The sequence below is a fragment of the Elephas maximus genome, chromosome 6, assembly GCF_024166365.1.
Source record: "Elephas maximus indicus isolate mEleMax1 chromosome 6, mEleMax1 primary haplotype, whole genome shotgun sequence".
In the NCBI taxonomy this organism is placed as follows: Eukaryota; Metazoa; Chordata; class Mammalia; order Proboscidea; family Elephantidae; genus Elephas; species Elephas maximus.
Window position 1 is genome coordinate 98,897,472 of NC_064824.1, and position 27,293 is coordinate 98,924,764.

Genomic DNA, 27,293 nt, shown 5'->3' on the forward strand with positions numbered 1-27,293 from the left:
GGTCAGGACCCTCAGGATCAGTTTAATTCTCCATGTGTCGTTCTTACAGCAGTACATGTACACAGAGCCCCATGACTTGTTTATGTTGGTTTTGAGATGCTGTTAGCACCATGGCTATGGGCTATGGAGTCAGACTGCCTGGGCTTGCGTCCTGGCCCTGCCACTTACTGTGGGACCTTGGATTAGTTACGGAATCACCTCGTGCCACAGTTTTCTCATGAATAAAGTGGGGACAATCATGATTTATACCTCACAGGGTCGAGGGGGTTAAATGGGAAAATATGCATCAGGCACTTAGCAGAGTGCTTTGGCACGTTGTAAGTGCTCCTAAATGTACTGTTATTATTATTAATTTGTTAGTTAAAAGGCCATTCCTTAGCAACCTAATTTGTAAGAAACTACATCTGCCACCCCTACCCCCCCCCCCGCCCATTTATCTGTCTAGGCGTCTGTGAGAATGTATTTGTTGTGTGTAGTGATTGTGATCAAGAAGAGGCTCTTTCTCAGTATTCCCAGAATGGAGACCTCTGGAGTAGTTCTCAGAGTTTAGCTGGCATGGCATCTGAATCCCCTGGAGGGCTTGTTAAAACACAGATAGCTGGGCTCCACCCTCAGAGTTTCTGGTTCAGTCTTCCTGGTGTGGGCAGAGATTTGCATTTTTAACAAGTTCCCAGGTGAGGCTGATGCTGTTGGGGTGGGGACCACAGTTTAAGAACCATGGCTCTAAGACTGCACTTTCCAATAGAAATACAATGTAAGCCACGTATGTAATTATAAATTTCTTAATAGCCACATTCAATAAGTAAAAAGAAACATATTTTTTATTTAACCCAACATATCGAATATTATCAGAAACCCTGGTGGCGTAGCGGTTAAGTGCTATGGCTGCTAACCAAGAGGTTGGCAGTTAGTTCCTCCAGGCGCTCCTTGGAAACTCTATGCGGCAGTTCTTCTCTGTTCTGTAGGGTCGGTATGAGTCGTAATCAACTCGACGGCAGTGGTTTTGGTTTTGGTTTTTATCAAATATTATCATTTCAAAATGTAATCAACATAAAAAGTATTAATAAGACAGTGCTCATTTTCCATACTAAGTCTTTGAAATCCGTATGTGTCTTACACTGAGAGCACATCCCAATTTGGACTAGCCACATTTCAGACCTGGCATTGTATCACAATGACATGCTGGCATTGAGGCCCAGAAAGCTCTGTTTTTGAAAGCTGCCCAGTTGGTCCTGATGATCGGCCAGGAGGTCCAGTTGGTCACCAGCCTCTGCCTTCTTGCTCTTCATGACGTTTGATGCTTATCTACCCCATTTTGCTGTTTTATGTTAATTTATAAAATAATCTATGAACAGCCCCAAATAGGCAGCATGATTTTTATGTTTTTATAAGTCATGAGAAAAGTTCCCATAAATGGCCTTGAAAAAAATTGTTAAAAATCATTGTTTAAAAATTTTCTTAAGACATTTCCTCTGCTTCCTTAAATCCAACTTAAGAAGTGAGGTAATACCTGGGAACACGAAAGTGAAATTTAAGAGCAGCAGTAGGTTTCAGAAAAACAAAAGTGAAACTTTATTGCTGCCAACACAGTAAAACAGGAGGGAAAATGGAGGTAGGAAGTCAGAAAGCAATTTGACATTTCAATATGTTTTAATGTTTTATATTTTACATGGTTGCATGAGAAAAAAATGACATATTTTTTAAACCGAGAGTTTGGTAATTGATCAGATGGTTACATGTATTAAACTTCATTGAATTGTGTTAAATAGAAATGCTGAAACAAATGTATTTGCCAGAATTTCTACTCTTCAGGTCTGTTTTTCATAAAGAATGTTTATCTTTGGTATAAACTGGTAGATTTTCTGACTGGTATTAATGAATATTAAGTAAGATCTTCGCATAGTGGGTAGTTCAATTTGATACAAGCTTTTATGTGAAGTGATTGGTAGTAACCATATATGTGGTTTATTAATTTTACATTGGAGAAGTGTATAGATAATATATTAAAATGGTGAGGTTCTTTTCTTTGAGACTGATATCTTTTCCTAATAGTTTTTTTTTTTCCTAATGGAATATCTGTACCTAGAATGAAGAGATTAATCTGTTATTTCATGAATAAAATTTCAATGAACAATTTCCTCAAGCTTTATTTTTCTCTAGGTGATATGTATATATATGTACATATATGTAAATTAGATGATTCCAGTTATTACTGAAAACTCAACTACAATTTTAAGGAAGAAACATTTAAAGGAATCAATACCTAAGCTACTGAAATGCTACGTTGATATCAGGACTTAAATTTCTGGGTATCCTAATGTTTGTATTAGGAGTCCCTGGGTGGTTCAAACAGTGAATACACTCAGCTGCTGACCAAAAGATTGGAAGTTCGAGTCTACCTAGAGGCACCTCCGATGAAAGACCTGGCAATCTAATTCTGAAAAATCAGCCATTGAAAACCCTGTAGAACACAGTTCTACTCTGACACACATGAGATCACCAGGAGTTGAAGTCAGCTGGAGAGCAACTGGTTTAATTTTGTATCGATTAATTGATGTGCATGGAACATGTATCCATGGAATTGAATACTTAGGCCTCAGTAATTGGTCTGTTCTGAGATCAATCTTAAGTGAGGTAGGAATTGGAAACCAGGTCCTTTCCAAAGAAGTCAGAGACCCCTGTACTTTTTTTGTGGAATTAAAACTCTTGTGATGGAAGTATATTAGGTTATGGCTGTCAGTCGTGTCTAGTAGAGATACACTACTAAGTGTGATGACCAAGCATCATGTGAGAGAAATAGGAAGGTCTGTTGTTCCTAAACATTTGTCAGTCAGAGGGCCTGAAAATCACAGCATTAGTGAGTGGCTTCTCAGCTTAGGGGTCTGGATGTTGAGGACTGAGGTTTCGAGTAAAGGCATAGGCATTACCCTGTGCGTGTAATTTGGGAAGAGGTAAAGTTACGTTTCCTAGAGGAAAAGTTCATTACTATCTAAGTTAAACAATTAAGATTGAGATTAAGTTGATCCAAATGGGCATATATGATCCATGGCAGAAACCAAAGTCTCAAAAGAGTACAGCACAGTTTCATTTTCATAACGGAGAAGGAATCAGCTCATGAAAGGTCGTGAGCACAGGATGTCATGCAGGTACCAGGTGTGTCTGTGAACATTCTGAGGGGCTGGAGCCTATCAGATGGTGTGGAGGCTTACTGAGGACCTGCGGGACACAGTGAGGATCAACCTGCCTGTTTCACAGTTCCCTGGGGTTTGTCCACGTCGGTGAACCGATTTCACTGTCCAGCCACCTGAACTCTTAATTCTTTAAGGCAAACCAATTTATGATCTGTTTAGATTAAAACCCTTTGTCTAGTTTCCATAACTGGAACTGTAGCCTATTTCCCAAACCCTCAGTTTCCCATGGCAGAAAGCCATGTTGCGGAAAAGGCCTTGGACTCTTCCTGGAAAGCAGAGCTTGTAGAGACAGACCTCACAAGAAAAAAAAAAAAGAGTAAAACAGGAGAACAGCTCCTTACAATCATTTTCATCCTATCTTCCCATCTGAGAACCTTGTAATGGCCTCATTCTACCCTCGTGGTGTGCATTTTCCTTCCACAGAAAATAGCGTCATAATTAATCTTACTGCATCACTACCAAAGAAGAGTTTTCCTTGAGTTAGACTTTGAGGTCAAAGAGAAAGGTAGTTGCTAAGGAAAAAAAAAAGAAAAATATGTTCTGTTTTAGGAATATCACTCACCATTCAGTGCTGCCACTTCCTCAAATCTCAGAGATTCTCTGTCCTAACTGGAATTCCTTCTTGATTTCTTTGTGTATTGGGATACTCCATCTTTAGAAAATGCTGCATACTCAGATCCTAGACATCAAAGCCCAATGCAGAAACAAACAAAAATTCTCCAACAGATTTCACACATCTGTAAGGGTAAAATTAGATGTGTCCAGAAGATTCAGCCAGTCTAGCCTAATAAAAGACATTGTGGCTCACAGGGCCGTCCTAACAAATGGCACCAAATCAACCTGTCACATCCAGTTCTTCATAGTTCCATAAGTATGACCTTTATCTCTCTTTCTTTCTCCCCTCCCCCACCCCGCATTTTGTTCTCTCTCACACACATACATATACCGTCACACGCAGGAAAATCCGTGTAGATACAATCTATGTTTCTATAATGCCAGAAACTTCCATTCGAATAAGAAAGTCAACTATTTGGATATCTTTCAGTATTGTGATTGTAGACTCTCGCAGGCATTGTTACAGTTAGCCAAAGGTTTCACTTTCATCCATGGTTTGTAAACAGAAACACCCTATTATTTGTCCTTGTACCACACAGACCTTCTCTTTTCATTGTTATAGATAATTTATCAGAAAATAATCCGGTTGTCTTTACCTACTTAACTTTCAGGGGGAGGAATAAATGAGAGTGAAATTCAAGAGTCATTTGCCAGCTAGTGTTACTTGCTTTTCCTCAATGCCAAGTCAGAGGATATAGAATTTACCATTTGGAAGAGCTATTTGAATGGGATCTGTATTCAATGGAATGGACGTCATTTGCAGAGCATTTTGAAAGAGCTGCCTCACTGGGAGGGGTGGTGGGGGGAGTATACAGGGTTTCTCCCAGCAGCGTGCCCAAATGCATGTATCAGTGTCAATATCATTTAGAAACTTCTAACAACGAAACCCTTCTGTTTCTAATACATCATAATACCAAACCAAAAAAACCAAGGCCATTGCCCTCAACTCGATTCCGTCTCATAGCGACCCTATAGAACAGTGAGCTGCCCCACAGAGTTTCCAAGGAGCGCCTGGCAGATATGAACTGCTGACCTCTTGGTCAGCAACCATAGCACTTAACCGCTATGCCACCAGGGTTTCCTACGTCATAATATATAATAGTATATATGTGAATTCCCGTTTGAGAATAATTTGAATGTTAATAGAATTAAGGTTGCATACTGCCAAGCTTTTATCCTAAAATCAGCAAAAGACAATGGATCTGAATTTAGACTTTAAGACCTATGTTTAAAAGAAAATGATGGGGAGAAATCCGAATTTTTGCAAGTTATTCCTAACGTATTAACACTAGGCGTGGGGACGTTCTTTACAGCAAAAATCAAAAAGAATATAAGAAAGTGTTTCAGTGGTTCTTGATTTACAAAAAGTGTTCAACATGCAAATAGGTAGAATATCGATACCTTGCCCTGTCTAGCTGCTAATTTCTAAACGTCTGTCCCTCCATTTTAAATCATTTATTCTCTATTTCAGAAAATAGACCGAAGCTATTAAAGACTTAGGATCTATCTTTAATAATAAAGGTGAATGATTTAGACCAGATGAGAGGAAAGAGAACACTGTAGCTTCATGTTAGGAATACAGATCTTCTTAGGGTGGGTCACTTCACAAAGAAGATTGGACATCTAAGACAGAACACCTAGAAGAGTTCAGGGAAACAGATGGATTGGAGAAGCTTTAAGGGCCCATATGAAACTAGAGATTGTGAGCATATGGTCATTAAAAATTATGGTGCCCAGCAATTCCACTCCTAAATATGTACCCAAAAGAATTGAAAGCAGGGACTCGTAACAGATACTTGTATACCAGTGTCTATTGCAGCGCTGTTCACAATAGCCAAAAGGTAGAAACAACCAAAGTGTCCATCTAGAAAAAAAAAAATCAACAAAATGTAACATAGCTGTACCAAAATGGAATATTATACAGCTATAAAGAGAAATGAAGTTCTGATACTTGCTCTGACATGGATGAACCTTGAAGACATTATGCTGAGTAAAATAAGTCAGACACGAAAGGACGAATATTGCATGACCCCACTTATATGAAATGCTTAGACTAGGCAAATGCGTAAACCCAAAGTTTATTAATGGTTTAATGGTTAGCAGAGGCTGAGGGAGGAGTACAAGGGCAGTTTATCGCTGAAGGGGGTACTGAGTTTTTGTTTGAGGTGATTAGAAAAAAACTTTTAAAAATAGATAGTGGTGATGGTTGCACAACAATGTGAATGTAATTTTCACTGAGTTGTATTCTTAAAAATAGTTAAAATGGCAAATGTTTTGTTACCTATATTTTATCACAGTAAAATGGGAAAAAATATGATGAAGGCGTGTATGTATTAATCTGGAAAGATGTTTGTGATACGTGCAGGATATACTCAGTAAATGCTTGTTAAAATATCTAAGGGCTGATAAAAAGCTTTGGAACAGCGAGGATTGTGATGACATGCTTAGTTAAAATAGGTACAGTTTCCCTCCTCTCGCTGTTTCTGACCACCTTTCTTTTATATAACAAGAAATACAGTTTGGGTACCTACCCATCATTTCCACGTCAATACAGTATGAAAAGAAGATTTTACATTGTCTTCCAGAGTTATTGTAACATGCTTTTAGAGCATATCTAAGTCAAGTGCCTAGCTTGAAAGTATTTTTACATCCTATAATGATATTTATGATTACGGCTGAATGAAATTGTTTACTGTGTTGGAAGAGAGCATAAAAATAACATATTGAGAAATCAATTTTAAAACTTTAAAGCTGATCTTTTTTTTTTTTTTAACCTTCTTCATAGAGCTTATTCCCCTAAAAGCAAGATGGCTGAACTCAATACCCATGTGAATGTCAAGGAAAAGGTAAGAACAAGTTATATGTTGGCTCACAGAAATTCCAGACTGGGTAATATAGCTAGTAAACACTCTGTTACAATGGAAAAAATGAAAATGGTTTTGGGAGCTGCATGGTAAGTTTGCCACACCAGAAAACTGCTTAGCAGAAAGGATAATAAGTACCATTTACTGAATGTGTATTAAGCATATTACGTTCATTTTCTCATTTGATCCTGACCATAACCCCATGAAGTAGATGCTATTGTTATTCCTGTTTAACAGAGGATGGAATGAGACAAAGATAGGTTAAGTAATTTGCCTAAATTCACATAGCTAGTAATTGACAGAGCTGGGATTTGAACCCAGGCCGTGTCATTCTACAGTTCATACTCTTAACCACCATGCTGGCTTGCATTGAAGAGCTAGGGTATTGTGTTACCTCACCAGAAATGGCCTCCTGTAGAGATATATCTAAGCATCACCTGATGATCCTGTTGGGTAGCCTTTAAAGTTTCTTTCAACCCTGAGTGGAGATGACTCTGAAAATCTCCACTCCTCAACAGTTGTTGGAAGCTGATTACACTTCAAAGCCCTTCCAGCTGTTCTCCTCTATGAAGTTTCCTGCGTTTATGGTCATTCCCTCACTTGCCACATATGTGACCTTACATTGTTAGCTGTTAATGATCATAAACCATAGACCATATGAGATCATGGATACAAATTTGTCCAGCCCATTCATCTGGCACCAGAGAAACTGAGACACTAGAAGTCATACAGTCAGAGTGGGAGAGCCTGGGCAGGAACCCAGTTAACTTGGTGCTCATGCCACCCTTTCACAGGGCCGTCCCAACCTCCACTGGACTGTAAACTTCTGAGAGCAGGAGTTTGTCTGTCATCTCTTTGTAGCTCCACAGTGCCTAAAATAGGGAATGAAGGATGAGAGAAATGATGTTTGTGGAGTCCTTAGTATTTATTATTTCATTTAGCAAAGCTTTATTGGACCTCTACCTTGTGCCACATACACAGTAAATCTTTGTGCCAAAGGAGCCCTGGTAGTACAACAGTTAAGGGCTCAGCTGCTGACTGAAAGGTTGGTGGTTCGAATCCACCCAGCGGCTCCTTGGGAGAAAGACCTGCTCCTGTAAATATTACAACCATGCTCTGTTACATGGGGTTGCTGTGAGTCAAAATAGACTTGATGGCATCCAACAAGAGCAACATTGTGCCAAATACTTGTTCTAGATGCTGTGGATATAGCACTGAACATGCAGCTTCCTGCTCCCATCCAAGCTCACTTTCTAGTGCGGGGAAACAGAGTAAACCCAAGAACACATAAATGAACACCATCATTTCAGTGATAACTGCTAAGTGGGGGGTGGGGGGACACTGCAGGACAGTGAGAGAGGGTATTGTGCCTACTTTAGATTGGGTGGTCAGGGAGATCCTGAGAAAAGCAAAAGCAGATGTCCAAGGCAGACCTGACAGTGCTGAAGAAAAGGGTCAGCACTGTCAGAATCCAGAAGCTGAGGGAGGAAATGGTGATGGGAGGTGAGGGCAGAGAATAGGGCAGGAGCCAGTGGTGGTGGAATGGGCTCTTCACCTGGGGCTGGGGCCTCCTTGGGACCTGTGGTGGAATTTGGAGGTCCGTGAGCTTGGATGGAAAAGAAAGCTTTATTGTCACCAACATCGTTCTGTTGTACATAGGGTCGCTGTGAGTCAGAACCAACTCGACGGCACCTAACAACAGCAACAGCATCTAAATGAAATTTAGCATTTCCTTCAATGATGAATGTAGCCCCCCCCCCAAAAAAAACACGGTAGTAGCAGCAGTACCTGTGACTTTCACAACTAGAAAGCACAGATATATTCTATATTCATGTTACATTACATTTGTTGCTGAAAGAGTGTTTGTTCATCACTAGTTCAAAATTACTGTAGTTAATAGAACCTGCCACTAAAAATTGTGTAATTTGATGTGTTAATAAATAAGCACGTATATTACTATAGCATAAATTTGTTTTTTATAAATATTTTAACTGTATTTTAATATGGTTTTCTTTATAGTCATTTTTTGCTGTTGTTAGGTGCCATTGAGTTGGTTCTGACTCATAGCGACCCTGTGTATAACGGAGCAAAACATTGCCTGGTCCTGTACTATCCTAACAATCATTGCTATGTTTGAGCCCATTGTTGTAGCCACAGTGTCAGTCCTCATCAAGGGTCTTCCTCTTTTTCACTGACCCTCTACCTAACCAAGCATGATGTCGTCCAGGGACTGGTCTCTCCCAATAACATCTCCAAAGTAGTCATATGTATTTTATTTCATGCATTTTAAAACAGCATTCTGAGAAGGACTCACAGGCATCACGAGGTTGCGAGAGGGGGTCCCTACACTGAAAGGTTTAGAACTCGTGATAGAGCTGTACAAAAGTAAACTGGTAGAAAGTTTTAAGTAGGAACATGACATGATCTGATATAGTTTTAAAAGCTCGCCCTGGTTGTGTCAGCTACTGTGCTGCAGGTTTTATAAATCTTCATTTCCAGTAACTTCATTAAGTAGGCACTTCATTTGGCGAGGAAACTGAGGCTTGAGGTTAAGTGACTTGGTCAAAGTCAGACTCTCAGGGAACGTGGAGGAGCAGGGATTCAAGCCGAGCTGTGTCTGGTTCTAAAGCCTGTGTTCTTTCCACTGCATTACTGCTTCTCCCAGTTTTTACCAAAATACCCCTGGGGCACCAAAGAACAAACTTGTTACCTCATGTGTCTGGGGACATGGTCATAACCATCTTCTACCAACATAGCAATTTCTTTGGCGTCTTATGTGTTAGTTTAAAAGTTTTCATCCATTGTATTTCATAATGTATTTCGTATATCATGTTAATATAAGAGTGTTTTCACTTACGGATCATTGAGGAAAAAGTATCAGGAAGATATGCCAATTTTAACTTATGGCTTCATATTCTCCCTGGCTCACAGTCACATATGCTTGAGGTCAGAATACATGTTCCTTAATTTGAGAATCTGGGTTGGGCACCACAGTACTGACCAGAGATTGGTCCCCTTCCAAATGTCCGCTGATGGGTGGATTGAGCAGCTCCTACGGTTGGGCATGGAAGGAAAAGCACATTAATGAATCAGAGTCATAGAAGTTGAGTCCTGCAAAGCAAGGCTAGTGAACCAACCAATGTGGTATGCTCAACAGTCAACAATAGACTGTCCTGTTCAGAACACTCTATTGAGTGTGGCACTGAGCCAGTTAAGGGGGAGGAGGCTGATCCGTTGGCACACAGACCACAGAGGGCTCAGTGTGAACACTGCAGGCATTGGCTTAGGCGCCACATTCATCCACTTGTCATGAGTAATGTCACATCGGCATATGAAGATTAACAGTAAATAGTGTTTTGCCATTGCACTTTAGAAGGTTATCAAAATGTTGGCATTATTTTGAAAGAGGGTGATGCTTAAGTCGTAAATATTATCAATCTGCTTGACAATGAAAGTAGGGCTCCTCTAACTCAATTAGTGAATTCCATCTACCTATGTCGAAAGGTTAATAGATTTCTCAACTCAGTAAAATAAATCATAATAAACAACTGAAAATTCTGATCATTTGCAATTTTACATTGATTTATTTTAGTACATTTATTTCCTTTAGTTATTAGCTTTTATGGCCTTTTTATGATTAGTTTCGTTCTCAATCTGTTGCCCAAAGCAATGACATTTTAGTTCCGCAAATTTAGACTAATAACAACTGTTGTGCCTTAAATTATAAGCTTTTAGAGATCAGAGGATAGATCTATGTAGTGTTTTGGATACAATATCTCGTCAAGCACTGTGGGAAATTAAATGCTTAATCAATGCCTTGGGATAAAACAAGCTCATCAGTTATCTCTAATGGTCTACTTTTGGGTGAATTAAGTAGGAGTAGGTGCTTTGGAGAAGCCCTGGTAGCGTAGTGGTTAAGTGCTATGGCTGTTAACCAAAAGGTTGGCAGTTCAAATCCACCAAGTACTACTTGGAAACCCTATGGGGCAGTTCTACTCTGTCCTATAGGGTTGCTATGAGTTGGAATCGACTTGATGGCAATGGATAATGGAGGTGCTTTGGTAGGTGAGGAAGTCATTTTTGTCCTCATACAGCTTTTAGTCCAAAGGAAGAATTAATAGCTTAAGTTGTAGCATCCAAGGCAACTAATACTTAAAATGACACTCCTATGTGACTGTTTTATTTTAAAGTGTTTTTATATTATTGGATAATAGGTGTAAAGATTAAAATTGTAATTATTGTTGGAGTTGAAGTTCAAGCTTCTTAGGGTGACATACATACTCCGTATGATCTGAGCTCATCTGCTTTTACACCTTCGTCTACTGCCACAGCTGCACACACCTCCTTCCACCCAGCTGACCTGATCTTGATTGTTTCTGCCACCATGCATGTGCAAAGGTGGTTCCCGCTATCTGGTATGTCTTCCTGAAGAACTCTGTCCTCACTTACCTTCCTTTTAGGAACCCTTTCTGGTATCTCCTTTCTCCTTCTCACTCCCCACCTGAATAATTTGCCATTCTTTTTCTGTCCTCGTTTGTACTTCAGCACATTCTGTGCAGTCCCTCCACTACAGCTTTTATTCCTCGTGGTGTAACTGTTAGTTGTCTCTCTGTCTTCCCATGTTAGGCTGTGTGCCCTTTGAGGGCAGGGATTAGGTCTTACTCATCTTCATATTCTTCGGTTTGACACAGAGTTGACCTCCAATTAAAAAAAAAAAAAAAAACGGAAACATTTACCATCAAGTCCATTCTGACACATGACAACCCATGTGTTTACTGCACTCCATAGAGTTTTTGATGGCCGTGACCTTTGAGCAGATCACCAGCTCTGTCCTCTGAGGCACCTCTGAACCATCAACCTTTCAGTTAGTTGCCCGGCCTGTCTTTAGAAGCACCTTTCCGTTAATAGCCGAGCACCTAACCATTTGCTCTGCTCTGGACTCCTGACCCTCGGCTAAGAGTAAGATAAATGAATGGATAAATGAAGAAACAAGGAATGAATGACTATGCCCACTTGAATAGTTCTTTCAAGACTGCATTTCCCATTCATGATACTTACAAAATCGGAGTCCTTCTCGAAAAGTGAAATGTAAGTTAATGGAAATGTTATCTCACTTTAGTACTTACTTTACTAATAAAGCAAGTTTTAAGAAACCTGCTTAGGTTAACCACCTGTGGTTGTGCGGAAGCTATAGCATTTTTAAGAGATGGTTATCAAATACTGGTGTCTTGGATAGGTTTCATTAACCATCCTATAGGGTTTCCAGGGAGGGGCTGGTGGATTCGAACTGGCAACCTTTTGGTTAGCAGCTGATCACTTAACCACTGCGCCACCAGGGCTCCAGCATAAAATGAGGTGCTAGTCATATCTGCTTCCCCTCCTTCCCCTTCACCCCTCCACTGCAGAAAGAAAAATTCCCAAATCACACTTTGCTGAGGAGAGATGTCAGAACAAAGTCTTCAGGCTAATCAAGGATCTTAGGCTTTGGGCATACTCACTTTTTATACCTCTTTCCTGAATGATATATTTCCTAAGAAATTAACACTAGAAACTCCTAGATGAGTTAAGCAGAGGGCTCAGTTGCGACTATTAACATTATTTCTGGTATAAAACACTTGGGTTGTTATTGTTGTTAGTTGCTGTCGAGTTGATTCCGACTCCTGGCAACCACATGGTTACAGAGTAGACCTGCTCCATAAGGTCGTCTTGGCTATAGCTATAATTTTAACAGGAGCAGATCACCAGGCCTTTTCTTCCATGGTACTGTTTGGTGGGTTTGAACTGCCAAACTTCAAGTTAACAGTTGAGTGCAAACCATTTGTGCCACCTAGGGACCTAAACACTTGGGTACCAAGCTAAATTGATTTACAAAAGAATGTAATATCCAACTGAATAAGAAGGGATTATTAAAGCTGGTATAGACAAAATAAAAATTTTAGTCAGATATTTTTATATGCATTATTATAAATCAGTTAAGATATTAAATAGGGTATAATTCAGCAGTAACAGTTGACAGTGTAAAAGTGAAGGAAATTTTTGTTTGTAAAATGAGGTCAATATTTGCTAAGTGTCAAAGGGTAGCTCCCTAAACCACCCTGGGACGGGGGTGGGGGGGGCGCAGGACAGTTAGGAAGTGATCTAAAGCAAGATAAAATCATGGAAAGAATATGGATTTTGGAGACGGAAGACAGAGATTATTAGCCCCCCAATGACTAGTCGAGCAGCCTAGAGCAAATAGCTTAACTTTTCTGGGCCTCAGTTTCCTAATCTGTGATTAGAGAGGATAATAAAATTTACCTCACAGAGTCAACAAATACAATAATAAATGTGGAGCTGCTTTATGTGCTCTGAAGCATATAAACTGTAGAGGATCCGAAAGAGTTCCCCTTTGATGCAACATCTCTTTATTTTGCATTTAAAAATTGGAAAAGGAGATGTAGTCAGCATTTTTGTTTGGAACTCAAACTGTTAATTCACATAGGACCAAGATTAGAAAGAAAACAAAATAAAAAGTTCAAATGAGAAAAAGAAGATAAAACTGGACTCGACTCCTTCAAACTTTTATAGCTATTGCTGAGCCTCACAAAAAAATAAATGAGACTAGATGATATGATGATATGTAAATACAGGACTAGCTCAGTCTACAGCATCGTTGCTGAGCTGTGCCGCTTACTGTGAAGAGCTTTCAGAGCCTTAAAGATGTAGAGGTAAATTGGGTTGTAAACAATAATTGTGCAGAGTCATTAAATGGAGGAGGAACAGAAAAGGGGAGGAGAGCCTCTTGTCCACATCGGAGACAGAGAGGTCATCTTCCACATTTCTATAGATGACTGAGGTAAAAGATGTTTATGTCTCTGTGTCCTAGAGTCTGTGCCACAACAGGTGAGCTGATTTCCCATTTTATTAGTTGTTTTTTTACCCTGTAAGTGTCTGGATTTGTGCTTTACAAAGTACTGAAATGTAGTTGAAATCTCTGTGTGAGGTGGGGTGTCTTAGTTAACTAGTGCTGCTATAACAGAAATACCACAAGTAGATGGCTTTAACAAAGAGAAATTTATTCTCTGACAGTCTAGTAGGCTAGAAGTCTGAATTCAGGTTGTCACCTCCACGGGAAGGCTTTCTCTCTCTGTCGGCTCTGGAGGAAGGTCCTTATCATCAATCTTCCCCTGGTCCAGGAGCTTCTCAGCACAGTGACCCCTGGTCCAGAGGACATGTTCTGCTCCTGGCACTGCTTTCTTGGTGGTAATGAGGTCCCCCTGTCTCTCTGCCAGTTCTCTCTTTTATATCTCAAAAGAGATCGATTTAAGACAAAACCTAATCTTGTAGATTGAGTCCTGCCTCATTAACGTAACTGCATCTGATCCTGCCTCATTAACATCGTAGAAATAGGATTTACAACACATAGGAAAGTCATATCAGATGACAAAATGGTGGACAATCACACAATACTGGAAATCATGGCCTAGCCAAGTTGATACACATTTTTGGGGGACACAGGTCAGTCTATAACGTGGGATATGGCAGAAAAACCCAAGCATTTGATTAAAGAGGTTTTGGCATGGTAAAGAGAAAGAACAGAAAAACCAGTCATTGTGTGTCTTTACAATATTAAACTGCATGTAAGAAAGAACTCATTTCATGGGACCTGGGACAAGTTTTAATGATACACAATTGCTTTAAAAGACCAGATCTTGCAGACTTTGGGGAAAACCTTAATTTCATAATTTTGTAAGAGAGTTTTAAGTCCATTTAGCCCAACTCCTGGATTCAGGCAGCAGCAACGCAAGCAACATGGCTTTCAGATTTCACCACGGACAGGTTCTTGTCATCATCTTCTCGTAGGAAAGGTCATTAAGTTTCCCTTTCAAAGAAAGGAGAAACATTGACAATAGTTACTGCCTAATGCTTATGTACAGAGCTGCTATTATTGTTGCTTGGCAACTGGAAGAGCTTTGACAAGGAGTCTAAAGGAACTGAATGAATAAATGGAAATGTCAGTATTAGTTTCAGGGGATGAGAAGAAATTCACTATTGCAGGATTAACATCACATTGCTTTTCCCGGCTACATGATTGGAATTCACACTGTTTCTGTTCTGCTTCTCCTACCTCCCTTCCTCCACCCCTCACCCCCCATCTTGCCTCCTAGCCCCTTTTGCACTGTGGCTGAGAGGTATATATAAGATAGATAATTAATGTTAAGGAGTACACAAACATGACAAAATTAAAACCTTTGGCAGCAGGAAAAAAGAAACCTATGTTGGGAAGCTCTTGAAATTTATAGGTACTTTACCAACTTTCTAGTTATTTCTCACAATGATCCATCATTAAATTACCAATTTTTACAGATAAAAAAAATGACAAGGCTACATTGGTTTTTTTTCTTCTGACCGTGAGCACTTAAAATCTGTCCAGATAAATACATATATGTGCACGTACATACAAAATAAATAAATAAATTCAACACTTAAAAGTATACAGCTTCTCTTACTATTATTAAAACCACTCTTTCTTTGTAAGTCATTTCTATACAACTTAATTACAAGCTCCTTATAAGCTGAAAAGAACTTTTCATTTATTTGTGTCCCAATAGCTATTATAATAGTGATATCATAGACTTCATGCCCTCAAAATACTTGTTAATCAACCAGTATTTAGTAAAGTACCTTAGCCAAGATGCTATGATGGTGAGAGGAGAGAGAAGGAAGTGGGACCTGCCTCCCTGGATTGGAGCAAGGATTAGACTGTTAGTGGGGAGAAGACAGGTGTAACTAGAAAACGCATATTTGTGTTCATTTGAGTCCCCCAAGAAGCAGATGCCAAGATGGCATTAGATGAGCAAAAGATTTGTTGGGAGAAGTGCTTGTGAAAGACAAAGGGGAGGAAGTAGGCAGGGAGAGCCTTCAGACTGCAGTACAGGTCTGACATCTGTGAAAGGAGAAGGAGAAGGAAGGAGGGTTGGGTAGAAAGAGTCTCAGCCTGCAGGGCAGATCTAAGAAAATTTCAGCAGGCTGCAGGGGAGTCCTCGAGCCAAATTTGCCTACTGGAGGATTCCCTTGTCCCTCAGAAATGCCCTTCACTAGTACCCCTGCCACCTCAGTCATTGGCTAGGAGTCATCCCTGGGGGAAGCCGCCTTAGGTGAAAATGCACTGGTAGATCCAGAGAGGTGGCAGCTGGGGCTGTCAGCCACTATGCTTCCTGCAGCGGGAGATTTCCATGCCACCACCGTATTCAAGAGTATAACAAAACTTTATGTTTAAAAATGAAATAAAAATACCAACATGGGAATTCAGTCACATAAGAGAAAAGTATGAGACTTTTATGGCCATTGAAAACAAGAATGAATAAAATGTTCAAGAAATTGTACTAAAGTAATGAGTAAATTAAAATGTAACCTCTCAAATTTCTATTCCCTTAGCAAGCTGAGCCATACTGCCACTAGTATGGGGAGTCTTCTCAACTTCCAAGGCAAATGATATTTAGTAATCCTATTTTCTATTATTGGAACCTACCAGTCGCTCATGTGAGAAAGATGTGACAGTCTGCTTCCATAAAGATTACAGCCTTGGGTGTGTTATTGTTTGCCCTGTAGACCTGTCTAATCTATAGGGTAGCTATGAGTCAGAATCAACTCGAGGGCAATGGGTTTTTTTTTTTAATCTTTAGCTGAAGGGTGAACCTCGGGAGTGACTTTAGTACTGAGTCAAAAAGGTTTCTAGGGGCCATGCTCAGGTGCTTCATAGTTCAATCATGTATATGAGACTAAATGGGCACACCAGCCCAAAAGCAAAGATGGGAAGACAGGAAGGGACAGGAAAATTGGACAAATGGAAACAGAGAACCTGAGGTGGAGAAGGGGAGAGTGTTGACAGATCACAGGGTTGGCAGCCAATGTCACAAAACAATTTGTATGTTGATTGTTTAATGAGAAACTAATTTACTATGTAAACTTTAACCTAAAGAACAACAACAAAAAAAAAGATTACAGCCTGGGAAACCCTATGGGCAGTTCTACTCTGTCCTATATAGTCGCTATGAGTCAGAATCGACTTGACGGCAATGAGTATTTTTTATTAAAAGTACACTGTATTTCCATTCACGTTTAAGGAAACAAAGGGATGTGATAATGCTACTGAAAACTATGTGTAATTGGTACATTGTGTAACCTGTCTTGATGTCAGTTCTCTTACCTGCCAAATAAGGGAATTCATGTAGATAATTTCCAAATCCCTTTCCAGCTTTAACACTGGATGAATCTATGGTCTTTTCCACCTCATAGGCACCATGAAAGACCAAAAAAGGGGACTGCACCACAGATCAGAGAACTTGGGTGCTGTTCTTTGTCTTGGCACAAATGAGCTGCCTCAGTTTAAATGTAGCACGTAACTTCTCTGTACTCCAGTTCCTTACAAAGTAAGAAACCCACAAAGTAAAAGGATTTGATTAAACTATCACTTTTTTTTTTAAGATCTATTTAAAGTTCATTGATATGACTTTTCAGATGTCATCCTGACTTTAAGGCTATTCAGAACTCAGTTTCTCAACCCTTGAAGATAATTATCAATAAAAATATATTGAAATGATTATTGGGAATCAATTATATAACTTAAAGTTGATATATTTCTTTCTTTTTATTAGCTCATCTTGTAATCTTAATTATGTGACTAAAGCTGAATGCATAAACTAGTTTTAACTCTTTTTACTGCCTTTAGAGGAAAAGCAAACTCATAAAATTATTAGGAAACAAGATGTGGTCAGTCAAGTGATAATTTTGAGTAATGTTAAAACCAGTTTACCTTTTTAAAAATTTATTGGTTAGTTCTAAAAGGTGATATGCGGGTGAACAAATATAGAATGATGTCTACATACCACAGCAAAGAAATATCCCAGGTTAATATAATTTAGAGATTAACTCCCTTATTCTGGTATTGATTAAAGGTTAAGAGTGACTTACACTTTATGGTACTCTTTATTTGAAAAATTCTGTTGAGTAAGTGGGAGAAAAAAAAACAACCCACAGGGAGAGTGTCAATAATTACCTTTTTTCCCCAAGTAGAGAACTTAAATTCCAAAGGAAATTAAATATTTTACTGAATAGTCTAAATTAGAAGCAGGAGATAAATTGTTTTACTTTTCTTCTCTGATGAAAATGTCAAAAACAAAATACCTTGTGGAAATAACATTGCCTCTTTTGCCCTTAGTTATAAATCCAAATATGGAAATCATCAGAGAACGAATCCAGATAGAATATTTACCTAAGTCCTGATACTGTGCGGGTGTAACCAGCTGGCTGAAAACAGACTTCCAGTGGACTCCGAGCTCGCCGTGCCCTAAAATTATGTGCAAGTCTAATTAGTAGTTCTGGGAAAATATGAGGAAGAATCAAGCATAATTATAGAAAGCATGCAAATATACACTGAGTACATGCTATCCAGATGGGTAAAATGGTATGTGTTTTTAGGCCCATTGCTAGGCTCAGAGTAGATTGGAGGAACAACTGCTACAAATAGCAACCATTAGATAAAAAAAAAAAAAAAAATTTTTATAGAGGAATATATAAATATCTGTATTAAAGAAAGATCTGAATTCTGACATAAAAAACTGAACATAGACTAAAAGATTTAAGATACTATGTTTTACTTTGTTTTTACCATTTCATTTAGCAGAAAAGTCCATTTGACTATCTCTTACTCTACAACAAGTTAACAGGTTTATTTATAGGAATTAAAGAAGTTATATCTAAAATAAGCTATCAGTTTCCATTTAGTATTTGTAAAAATGGTGTGACCTCCTCTGGTGTCACAAGGGGGAGAGAGAATCACCATAAGCATCAGCCCAAGGCTGATTCTTATGAGCGGAGGTCAGACTTGCCTCCACCTTCCAACCTTTTTAGCAATTCTGACACCAGCCATCCCTCCCACACTACTCTCTACTTCTCTGTTGGGTTCGATCATTCGTTACAGTGGCCACACAGAACTCAAAGACAATATTCAAGATTACGGGGTTTATTAGGGAAGTAACAGACTACAATTCAGGTGCAGGAACACTCAGGATACAGTTCTTTGATCAGTACAGCCTCTTCTCAGCCACAAGCACGCCTCTCTCTGGCCCCTCGGCCTCTGCCCTGCTTGGGCAAGTGTTACAAAGCTCTTTAGCTCTGCTGATAAGTGCCTGGATGCACCCCACTCTACCAGTAAGCTTCGGCCAGAAGACACGCAGCTCTAGCTCCGTGGATCGGCAGACCTAGCTCCACCAAGTGCCTAGAGGCACCCCTCTCTGCCAGCAAGCCTTCTCACTCAGCTATTTCACTCAGTGGACCGGGAAACTCACGGCATCGTTTCCTGCTGGTCTTCTGCCAGCCTCCTGCCTTGGCTGCCACCACTTCTCTGCCACCGCTTCTCACTGTCTTCAGTGTTACAGTTCTCTCTCAGTCTCCTGGTTCCAGGAGCTTCTTAGCACAGGGATCGTGAGACCAAAGCAGACTCTCTACTCCTGATGCCTCTTTCTTGGTGGTGTTGAGATCCCCCTCTCTCTGCCTCTGGGATGGCTCATTTTAAGCCTAGTGGGACTGCAAAACTGACCAATCCCTTTGTTAGGGTCCCATACAGCTTATTTTCATAGTCTCACCCCCACATGCATTCCCATGCATCTTATTTACACTATTAGCAAGCTTTCTAGTCCCCTCAGTGAGTCAAAAGCACTTTATTTGCATAGTCCCAGTCATTTGTTAAGAGTTATAAAAACTATGGCTAGAAGGCCATATTAAGTAATTGAGTACACCACAATATTATAACAACTGTTAAGTTAATGTGGTTTTTTTCCCCCCAAATGTTCAGTTACTTGACAAAGTTATATAGACACAAAATTAATCAAAAAAAGTCTGGGTTGTTGTTGTTTAACTCTTTAAGGCAGATTATATTCTCCAAAAATGACTACAACGAATCTCCCCTGTCAAGAGGTGGAGCCTATGCCTCTTCCCCTTAAGACTGAATAGGCATTTGCCACTGGATGACCAGTCATTTAGGAAGGAAGTAAAGCTACAAGACTCCCCAGGCAAGGTAATTTAGCACCTACCTTGCCAGTGAGGACACTTGTGCTGGAGCTCAGGGCTGCCATGTCAACAGTCAACCAGGATCCTTTCATTGTCATCTCTTACATCTAGTTCAGTACAAATCAGTCACTTCCTCCCAAGTAGTTTATGAGCCCTTCTCTACACTGCTCCGTCTTGGTCTGACTTCCTTTTCTCTCCACCAGATACTGCTGTAGACTCCTAACTGGTATCCATTCAATCTTTTCTAATTTGTCCACATAGAAATCAGAATGGCCTTTCTAAATACACAAATGTAACACTCTTCCTTTGAGTAACAGCCTTCAGTGACTGGCCCTCGACAGCAATGAGATTGATGTTTAGTCTGTGTAAGAAGGGTTATACTTCTACACCAGAAGGCAGAACTAGGACCAAGGACTGGAAATACCTAGCATGCCCTCTTTGGCCACATCCTGTTTATCGTCAACTGTTCTTGTCCTCTCACTGTCTTTAATATCTCCTCTTTGTTCTCAACATGATCTCTTGTCCCTTAGCCTCTCTTTAGTATCCTAATCCACCATCCCCCTTCATAGACCAGAGATACCTTGATCAGCTACCTTAATGGTATTCAGCCTTCAAATCCATGAGCTCTAGGATCTACCACTGTCTTCTTTTTTTTAATCATTCAAAAGTTTTTATTTATAAGCCAGTACTAGTTGATTCCAACTCATGGCAACCCCATGTGTGCCAGAGCAGAACCGTGCTCTATACGGTTTTTAATGGCTCATTTCTCAGAAGTAGATTGCCAGGCCTTTCTTTTGAGGTACCTCTGGGTGAACTCAAATCTTTATTTATAAAGAACTCCTAAAATCTATAAGGAAAATAGGCAAAGGTCATAAATAGAAAGGAAATACAAATGGTCAGTAAACATAAAAAAAGATGCTCATCCTCAAGAGGAATTTAACACTGAGTTACTATTCTCAGCTGACAAGTTGATAAAAATTAGAATATTTTAAAAAATATCAAGGATTGAGACTGTATGGAGAAATGGGGATTTCCACACACTGACTATAAATTGAGAGCACAATTGGAAGGAAATAACAGCATCTATTCAAACTATTCAAACTAGTAGGTCGCTTGGTGGTGCAAATGGTTTGCACTTGACTACTAACCAAAAGGTTTGCTATCTGAACCCACCCAACAGCACCATGGAAGAAAGGCCTGGCAATCTGCTTCTGTAAAGATTACATCCAAGAAAACCCTACGGAACATTTCTGCTCTTACACACATGGGGTCACCATGAGTCGAAATTGACTTGATAGCAGTGGGCTTGGTTTGGTATTCAAACTGAAAACCATGTACCTATGACCCAAGAATTTTACTTTTTCTCAGATAAACTCATGTAGACAAGGGTGCTCTTTGAAGCATAGTTTCTAAGAAGAAAAGCAGAAAACAAATTAAATGTCCAACAACTGAAGTATAGCTAAATAAATCATGGAACATCATACTGTGAAATACTATGTGATTCTGAGAAAAAAATGAGGTAAGTCATTAGATAGTACTATGGAAGGATCTCTAAGGCCAGAGTTTGGATGAAAAAACCAAGTTACAGAATAGTAAGCTTAGTGTGATATTTCTCACGTAAAATACACACATAAAACAACATTTTTCCTATGGGTATATATGTATGCATATAAACACAAAAATGTCTGAAAAGATTCACACTATATGCATGGGTATAGTTAATATTGGAACAGGTTGTTAAGAGGTCTCTTTACCATAATCTGATTTTTTTTACTTCTAAATTTTGTTTATTTTGTTGTTGCTGAGAAGATACACAGCAAAACATATACCAGCTCAGCAGTTTCTACATGTACAATTTAGCGGCTTTGGGATTTCACTCTTTGAGTTGTGTAACCATTGTCACCCTCCGTTTCTGAGTTGTTCCTCCCTCATTAACATAAACTCACTGGCCCCTAAGGTTCTTATCTAATCTTTCAAGGTACTGTTGTCAATTTGATCCCGTATCAGTAATTCTTAAAAGAGCATAATGCTCAAGGCAGACCTTTTTCACTAGTTAAGCTAAACTATTGTTCAGTTTTAAGATGACTTTGGGAATCTTTTTGGTTTAAGGTTTAAAGATTATCTCAGGGCAGTAGTCTCAGGGCTTCATCCACCCTCCCTGACTCCAGAAGGTCTAGAGTCCATAGGAATTTGAAATTCTGTTCTGCATTTTCCCCCTTTTGATCAGGATTCTCCTACAAAATCTTTGATCAAAATATTCAGCAATGGTAGCCAGACACCATGCAGTTCTTCTGGTCTCATGGCAAAGGAGGCAGTTGTTCATGGAGGCAATTAGCCACACATTCCATATCCTCTTCCTATTCCTGACTCTCCTTCTTCCTCTGTTCCTCCAGGTGAATAGAGACCAATTATTGTGCCTTGGATGGCCACTTGCTTTTAAGACCCCAGGGACTATGCAAGTAGAACAGAAGCACTAAACACGTTATTAGGATAATTAACTGGGATGTCCTGTGAAACCATGGCCCTAAATCTCCAAATCAAGAAACCAAATCCCATGAGGTGTTTGGTCCTGCATAAGCAGCCTCAGCAGCTACTCTTTGTTGTTGTTGTTGTAAATGTATTTATCACTCTTTTGCCAATTCAATGTTTACAGGTGTAAACATATTGACGGCAATTACAATAATCGGCTGCACAACCCTACCCTTAATCAGTGCGATTTTTCCTTCACCTTTTATGCACCTTTTCCCCCTCCCTTCAGCCCCTGGTAACCACTAATAAACTTTATTCTCTATACCTTTCCCTCTTCTTGTCTTTTTATAAAGCAAGTTTACCACTGTGTTTTAATGGTGGTTTGTAACCCTGGATCATTCCTTTCCTCTCCTCCTGCTTCTGGCTTGTCAGTAATTGTTAGGGAAAGCCATGCCAGCGGGCTCAATGACAATCTGTGCTATCCAGCATTGGTGAACCTTCATTCCTGCTCAGCATTCTTTCATTCATCCAGGCCATTTGCTATCACATTCCCAGAAAGGCAGCTCTAAAACTTTCTCCACATTTTAAGCCCCAAAGCAAAGTCTAAAACTCATAGAGTAAGTGGTTCCCAATTTGACATAAATTTTCCTCTTCACAATCTCAAAATTTAATTGTATCTTCACCCTTCCTTTCTTTTCAGAAGAAGACTCTCCCCTCCCATAACTTGCTTTTCCGCATGGATTTTGATACTATTTTCTCTCTTTCCTCTGGGACCTTGTTTCATAATTTAGCTTCTGTCTTTCCTCTCTTCAAATTCTCTTTGCTGGCTCCTTCCTCTCCATCAGTGAACATGCTGAAGCACTTTGGGGAGATTAATCGTGCAGCATTTTTTTAAAGATGGATTGGAGAGAAGAAAATCCAAGTCAGAGAATCCAATTACGAGGCCTTTTCTGGAGTTCAGCTGAAAACAAAGGGTAGTGACTAAAGAATGAGGAGCAGAAAACAGATGAGAGTCAGAGAGGATTTTGTTATCAGAATGATTGTGGAGTTAGCTGTTATTTATGACTTTTCCTCATTTTCCCTACTGTTTTGTCAGCTCCTTGGGGGCAGAGACTGTCAGGTTCATCTCACTTTCCCTTACAAAACAATTGAATGAGTGAATGAATAGCTAGAATTCCCCAAAATGGAATGTCAGTAGAGGGGAGTAGGGGATGGGCAGGCTGCCACATAGAAGGTTTTGTTTTTTATTTTTTTAAAAGGATAATTGGTGGATGGGGAAGGGAAAGACACTTCCATATTAAGGAGAAATGAGTAGGCCCTTGTTCCTCAAAATATGGTTCATTGCATTAGTTTCCCAGGTACTAAGAGTGGCTCAAGCCACTAAGTTTTTGGCGGTTCTTATACTTCGGGAGGTTTGAAGTCTGAAATGGTTCTCACTGGGCTAAAATTAAGGTGTCGAGAGGGCTGTGCTCCTTCCAGAGGTGCTAGGGGAGAATGTTTCTTGTCTTTTCCATACCTTGAGTGGTGGCCCCCATCCTCCATCTTCAAAATCAGCAATGGCCAGTCGAGTTTTACATTACAACTCTCTGACACTGACTCTCTTCTGCCTCCCTCTTCCATTTGTAAGAACTCATGTGATTAGGTTGGGCCTACTTGTATAATCCAGGATAATCTCCCCATCTCAAGGTCAGCTAATTAGCAACCTTAATTCTATCTGCAACCTTATTTTCCCTTTATCATATAACCTCACGTATTCACAGGTTCTGGGGATTAGGACGTGGATACATTTGGAGGGCTGTTATTCTGCCTACCACACCTGTGGATAAGCAGCATCTTCATTACCTAAGAGCTTACTAGAAATGCAGACTCTCAGGTCCCACGCCAAGCTGCTGAATCAGAGTCTGCTTTCTGACAAGATGCCCAGGTGCCTTGAATGTACCTTGAGGTTTGAGAATCACATGGTTAGACTATCTCTAAGATCTTTTCTACTTTAAACTTACCATGACTCTGAAAACTGTATTTTTTTTTTTCATCTTCAAATCTTCATTGTTCCTTCTAATCCTGGTTTCCTGCCCCAAAAGGAAAAAAAAAATGTTAATTTTCATTTACACCCCTGGTGTTAATTCCCTAAAAGTCAGCCAAGTAGAATATGACAACACTTCATGCATATCTTTTGCTGGCAAAGAGTAGATGTTAGAAAAGGCAATTAAATTACGGAATTATCCATGATGCAAAGGTACTGGTCTGCAAAGATTATTTTCTTCCCCAAGAAGATGACTAGAACTGCCTTCATTAGTGTGTGTATAAAGTGAAGTAAAATATACACAGATGAGCTGTTTTTAAGGAATCTCTAAACGGCTCAGCATTTGAGAAATGTGACCAAAGCTGATTATAAAATTCCTTTCGAAGTTGCAGGAATGACAAACTCGTAAATAACTCCAGTTCCCATTGGTGTGAAAAGGAAGCTGTTGGCTGCTTTATTGCTTTTCTTATTGTGAGGGTAAGATTAAGCTCCCCTCCAAGACTGCGAGCTCCTCAAGGCTGAGGACCGGGCCATAGATAGTACCTGGACCTAGGAGGCACTCCATACATTTTGGACTTGAACCCATTGAGCTTTTTAATACTGTGTAATACTTTATCCTAAATTTCAGAAATGCAATAAAAAAAAAAGGATAAGTGAAACTGAAATATTGCAATGACCACCTTACTAGAGGAGACCTGCTTCCTTTAGTCATCCATTCAGCCATTCAGCACACATTTATGAATCACCTACTGAATACCACCCATTGTTCTTGGCCCTGTAGATATAAAAACATGTGGTCCCTGTCATTTGGTCCCTGTCATGTCCCAGTGGGGCAGATAGTCACATAAGTGAATAATTATGGCAGCCTGAGTGCTAGAATAGGTGTGTGAACAAGGTTCATGGGCCTCTGTCATTCACATTCTAACTGGATTTATCTTTAAAATCTTCCATTTCTCCCCTTTGCCAATTGAATTAATTCAAAACTCCAGTCTTTGGTTTTATTATTTTTACTTCTAGCCCTAGCCCTCTACTTGTTCGAGAAGATGAAGCCCTCTCAAGCTAATGCAAGTGAAAAAAAAAATAGGTTGTTAAAAGGTCTGGCAAGGTCTCATGGGTGCTTCGGGAAAGGTTAGAAAAACAGGAAAGGCAGCAAGTGAGGCCCCTCTCCATCCCTCACTCTAGTTTCTCTCCCAGGATGGAGAATCTGAGTGGCCCTCACTGTCTTTTTAAGGCAAGCTACAGAAGTACGTTCCCCTTACTCCCTAACTGTGGCGATCCATTGTCACTGTGCTCTGATTGCTTCCTTCATAGCACTCACTTAGCATAAGTTGCAAATATATATATAATTGTATATATATGTAATTGCATTGTATATATAATTGCATATATATGTAAGTTTTCGGGACCTTCATTTGCTGATGTGGCATGACTCAAAATGAGAAGAAACAGCTGCAAACACCCATTAATAATCGGAACATAGAATGTATGAGGTATGAATATAGGAAAATTGGAAATCATCAGAAATGAAATGAAACACATAAACATCGATATCCTAGGCATTAGTGAGCTGAAATGGACTGGTATGGGTTATTTTGAATCACACAATCATAAGGTCTACTATGCCAGGAACGACGACTTGAAGAGGAATGGCTTTGCATTTGTCGTTAAAAAGAACCTTTCAAGATCTGTCCTAAAGTACAACACTGTCAGTGATAGGATAATATCCATACACCTACAAGGAAGACCAGTTAATACCACTGTTATTCAAATTTATATACCAACCAATAAGGCCAGAGATGAAGAAATTGAAGTTTTTACCAACTTCTGCAGTCTGAAATTGATCAAACATGCAATCAGGATGCATTGATAATTATTGATGATTGGAATGTGAAAGTTGGAAACAGAAGAAGGATCAGTAGTTGGAAAATATGGCCTTGGTGATAGAAATGGTGCTAGAGACTGCATGATAGAATTTTGCAAGACCAATAACTTCTTCATTGCAAATACCTGTTTTCACCAACATAAATGGCAACTATACCTGTGAACCTCGCCGGATGGAATACACAGGAGTCAAATCGAATACGTCTGTGAAAAGAGACGATGGAAAAGTTCAATATCATCAGTCAGAACAAGGCCAGGGGCCAACGGCAGAACAGACCATCAGTTACTCATATGCAAGTTCGAATTGAAACTGGAGAGAATTAGAACAAGTCCACAAGAGCCAAAGTACAACCTTGAGTATGTTCCACCTGAATTTAGAGACCATCTCAAGGATAGATTTCACGTGTTGAACACTAATGACCGAAGATGACTCGTGGAATGACATCAAGGACATCATATGTGAAGAAAGCAAGAGGTCATTAAAAAGACTGGAAAGAAAGAAAAGACCAAAATGGAAGTCAGAAGAGACTCTGAAACTTGGTCTTGAACGTTCAGCAGCTAAAGCAAATGGAAGAAATGATGAAGTAAAAAAGCCGAACAGAAGATTTCAAAGGGTGGCTTGAGAAGACAAAGTAAAGTATTATAATGACATGTGCAAGGAGTTGGAGGTAGAAAACCAAAAGGGAAGAACACGCTTGGCATTTTTCAAGCTGAAAGAACTGAAGAAAAAATTGAAGCCTGGAGTTGCAATATTGAAGGATTCTATGTGGAAAACACTAAACAATGGAGGAAGCATCAAAAGAAGATGGAAGGAATACAGAGTCATTATACCAAAAAGAATTGGCCAACACCTCAGGAGGTAGCATATGATCAACCATTTCAGGAGGTAACATATGATAAGGAACTGATGGTACTGAAGGAAGAAGTCCAAGCTACACTGAAAATATTGATGAAAAACAAGGCTCCGGGAATTGACGGAATACCAATTGAGATGTTTCAACAAACAGATGTTCCCTTATTTATGCCAAGAAATTTGGAAGACAGCTAGCTGGCCAGCAGACTGGGAAGAGATTCATATTTATGCCTATTCCCAAGAAAGGTGATCCAACTGAATGCAGAAATTATCAAAGAATATTATTAATATCACATGCAAGTAAAATTTTGCTGAAGATCATTCAAAAGCTGCTGCAGCAATGTATC

General features: G+C 39.6%; 1 protein-coding gene across 6 annotated transcripts in view; it reads left to right on the top strand.

The window, feature by feature from the left end:
• SPATS2L (spermatogenesis associated serine rich 2 like) overlaps nucleotides 1-27,293 on the top strand; it is a 187,888-nt gene that overhangs the window by 83,042 nt on the left and 77,553 nt on the right. For all 6 annotated transcript variants that reach the window (XM_049887772.1, XM_049887771.1, XM_049887776.1 and 3 more), the window contains one exon: nucleotides 6,592-6,652. In XM_049887772.1, the coding sequence (XP_049743729.1) occupies nucleotides 6,592-6,652 (61 nt within the window). Of the gene's footprint in view, nucleotides 1-6,591; nucleotides 6,653-27,293 lie in introns of those variants that run through there.